Source organism: Cibotium barometz, chromosome 7 (assembly GCF_041138505.1).
Source record: "Cibotium barometz isolate CiBa-2024 chromosome 7, ASM4113850v1, whole genome shotgun sequence".
NCBI classification, from domain to species: Eukaryota; Viridiplantae; Streptophyta; class Polypodiopsida; order Cyatheales; family Cibotiaceae; genus Cibotium; species Cibotium barometz.
The window spans coordinates 8,724,410-8,728,222 of NC_141052.1; the positions used below are offsets into that span (position 1 = coordinate 8,724,410).

The 3,813-nt window shown below is 41.5% G+C and overlaps 1 protein-coding gene across 6 annotated transcripts in view; it reads left to right on the forward strand.

Annotated features, from left to right (window-relative positions):
* Positions 1–3,440, forward strand: part of LOC147636654 (ribonuclease H2 subunit B) — a 122,557-nt gene extending 119,117 nt beyond the window's left edge. Inside the window, exons 9-12 of one of the 6 annotated variants that reach the window (XR_015266185.1) lie at positions 1,963–2,044; positions 2,211–2,337; positions 2,457–2,485; positions 2,844–3,440. Coding sequence is in view for 2 of the 6 variants with exons in the window: in XM_086800120.1 (XP_086656246.1) it covers positions 1,963–2,044; positions 2,211–2,315 (187 nt within the window). In the remaining 4 variants the exon portion in view is untranslated. Of the gene's footprint in view, positions 1–1,962; positions 2,045–2,210; positions 2,343–2,456; positions 2,742–2,843 lie in introns of those variants that run through there. The other 5 variants (XR_015266187.1, XR_015266188.1, XR_015266186.1 and 2 more) reach the window with 5 other exon arrangements.
* Positions 3,441–3,813: the final 373 nt, after the last annotated feature.

Genomic DNA, 3,813 nt, shown 5'->3' on the forward strand with positions numbered 1-3,813 from the left:
AGAACTAACCCTTGGGTTTAGGGACTATGGTTAGGGGAACCTGGGATTAGGGAAAGTAGGCAGATTCATGTGGCTAGGGTTTAGATTTAATAAATCCAAGTTTATTGGCTATTTATGATTGGACTGTTATTTATAGTAGCAATAAGCACTATATAAGTCTCTCCAAGAGGCTTACTCCTACCATGGAGGTGGCGGATCACAGGCGGTCTTGCAATAAGCACTATATAAGTCTCTTGGGTTATTATTTATAGTAGCAATAAGCACTATATAAGTCTCTTGGGTTATTATTGATTCGTTGTGGCTTGGACGTAGACCAAGAGGCTTAGCTGAAGGTCCCTTAGGACGGGCTGTGGTGGTATGGGACGCCATGGCTAACTGGCTTGGCCTGTGGGAGTGGAACCTTAGCCACTGGCTCGGGGGTGGTCTGCAGACGGAACCTACGTTCGGGTGTTGGTATCAGAGCAAGCCTAATCTCGGGTGTTGGTATCAGAGCAAGCCTAATCGTGGAGGCGGGAAAAAGCAAGGTTTGGGTGCTTTTTCAGGTTTTGTTGGCAAGGTAAGGTGCATGTGGATTCTGAGTGAAGGGGGGGAGAACAGGGAGATTTGTGTGCATGCGTGCAGACGGGATTGTCCCAGGAAACCCCTTCGACTGTAACCCTAGGCTTTTCTTCTCTTGTAAGACTGTTTTATGGGGTATATGGTTGCTAGTGTGGGCTGTAGGGTTTGCAGCCAGGCATGTACAGATGCGACCATGTGTAGGTCCCATCAGGAGCAGTCGAAGGCTGTTTGTTAGAGCTGCTTGTGTGCTGACTTGCGCAGCCAGCATAGCCCATCTAGGGATGGGGCGCACAAGACTGTATGGCGCCAGTGAACAAGCCGTACAGCAGCAAGTTGCTGTATAGGGGCTGGAGCAAGCAAGTGGAGGGTGGCACATATGGCAGAGCAAGCGAACAGCAGCAGGGTGGCGCGCACAGAGAGAGAGAGAGAGAGAGAAAGCAGAAGTTGGTGGACTGTTTTTTTGGCAAAGAAAAAGCATGTTTATGCCACGTATAGGGTTATATTCTTTTATAAATAATCAATCGTGCTATATTTATTATTAGAAAGCACGGAGGCTGTTTTATTAAAAAATCAAGGGGTGGAGCGCACATCTTATAAAAGTTGGGAAAAAGCACTTGTGTGTGGGGAGGGCCTTGGGTCTCAGCCCATTACAAAATCGAGTGAAGGCCAGTAATACTTGTCAATTTGAGGCGACTAGAAAATCAGCTGATTGCGATCAATCCAAATTTTGTCGAAGTGCCCGTGCCCAAAATCTTGTCCATGCAAAAAAAGGACTCCATCTATCAATTTTCTTGCAAATCTTCCAAAGATCTAGAAGTTTCAAGAGAAACATACGCCTGGACATTTGGCAGTTAAACACACTAATAAGCGATGTAAGAACTCCTTTTTGGTATCTGTGCAATTCCATAACAAGTGTGGAATAGTCTCATTCCAGCACGAGCACCGTACACATTTAGCAGTAGTAATTTGCCCCGAATCCTCACAACGGCACAAAGGGTGTTGTCAGCTGCAGCTCCATCTGGACTTGTTTTTCCACTGCTTTTAGTTGTACATTGTATGAGAAGTGTCCTTATCTTGGGGCTCTTCTCTTTATACAATAAGGTACTAGAAAGTGTGGTTTTACAAATAAAAATAAAAATAAAAAAATGTGTGTGTGTGTGTGAGAGAGAGAGAGAGAGAGAGAGAGGGGTTATCAACATCTATGAAAGACCTAAAGGGTCTATGACACCAAAGAGGTGTTACATGTGATGATCCATGAGTAAACTGGATGCCAAGGCAAAATGAAAAATGTAAAAAGCTAGCTGCGAAAAAAGGAAGGAAAGAGAGAGAGGGAGAGAGAGAGAGAGAGAGAAAAAGAGAGAGAGCTTATTTCGCATCGTGCCACTGCTGTCGATATTCTTTCAGTGTCGATCTACCGGCCTCAAAAAAGTCTCAATGTACAGAGACTTGTGAAAGTCATTTATTTTGTGATCCGAGATCAAGTGTGGTAAGTGAACGTTGCTCAATGTTATAAACAGCTCCAGGTTCCCTCTTCAAGTGCGTTACCTTTTGCCAAGGTTTTAGTCATAAAGGTGTTTTATTTGTACGCTTTCTAGGCTATACTGTATACAGTATATTTGTAATAGTGATTGATCTTTGACATCTTTACGAAGGGTAAAAGAGACGCAAAAGGTTTAACGACGAAAGCAAAAACACCCAAAAAGGGCAGTGCAGCTGGCATGCGAAAAGTAACTCAATTTTTTGCCCTGGAACGCTGAACCATATTTGAGGCTTCAGAAAGTAAGGCCAGTGCTTTCTCTGTATACTGTCGTATTGAACTTATCTGAAAGGATTTAATAGATGTTGAACTATTGAGTTGTCATTCACGTACCTGCTTTACATCTATAATTGATTTGCAGGTGACAAGGCTTCAACTTTATTACAAGCAGTCAGTATGCTATTCCACTAGCCAATATATAAATATGATTTGAGTAGGGACTTTTTGATTTTGTACTGTGTAGAAAACACTTCAAAAAGGGTCACAAATCAGTTATTGCCAAGGCACACAGCTAGGATACTCACTAAATTTAGTTGAAAAATCTTTGGGCCAAACTTCCTATCCGAAGTCTACATTAAGAAGTCTATAACCAATCAACACACCACGTGTGGAGTTGACTTCTTAGAAAAAATTATTTTTTTGCATATTCAGGCTGCTTGTTTTAGTTGATCTTGTAGTTAGTATGTGCTTTTTCAGCGAAACTTTCCATCACAAGTTGGTCTGAAGTCTGGCTCCTCGTAAAATTTAGGTAGGTGCTAAACAGCGTGTGCATGAAGAATTGGTGGTGGAAGTGAGACTTGTGACACTTGGTTTGTTCCCAAGAACTTGTGACATCCCCTAGTCAGATTGGTTCTCAAACAAACCATGTCTAAGCCGTACATGGATCAAATATGGCTTTCTTGGTGTGAGCCTTGGTCTCTTGAAAGGAATGGTGTGCTCGAGGCAAGCTAGGGTTGCATGTTCAACCATTCTACAAACCAAAAAAGTCATTATAGAGTCTAGGTACTCAATGATAACCCTATAACAAAACTAATACGGGCAATGTAACTAAGTCAACTTCCATTTCCCCAATTATGTGAACTTGACGTAAGACTACTAAAAACAATCTCTCTCTCTCTCTCTCTCTCTCTCTCTCTCTCCTTAAGAAAGTAACATATTGCAGGAAACAAACTTGGCGTTGATAGGGAGCTTCACTCTCTTAAGTACATGATTGCAAGGGTCTTGTTCCATGTGGCAAAGAGCCCTTAAACATGTACATTACTTTCAATCACTTGAAGTCGTGTAGTTACAAAGATGTAAACTCAATGAAACAATTACATATTAACAACAAAGGCAAACTTATGTAGAGAGTGTAATCATCCTCATGCTTTCAATGGGGTCATTGATGTCTCTACAAAATGTTTTGATACCATTGATTGGAAGTTGTGCTAAGCTAGGGGACTTGGGTACCATGGACTTTGGTGTATTAGAGAGGATGCTATCATGAGTGCTTTTATGTAGCAACAAACGTAGGCAACTTCAATGTAACTCTATAATCTCACATAACGAACTCGGGAATTTTTCCAAGAAATGAGTAGAAGTCATAAAAGAAAATGTTAATTAAAACTAAACTACAATCATAGTCAACAAACTTGGTTTGGACATTGGGATAGTTGTCGGTGGCCGAATGGATAAGAGATGACTTAAGATAATTTGGCATCATGCTAAAATAGGCTATA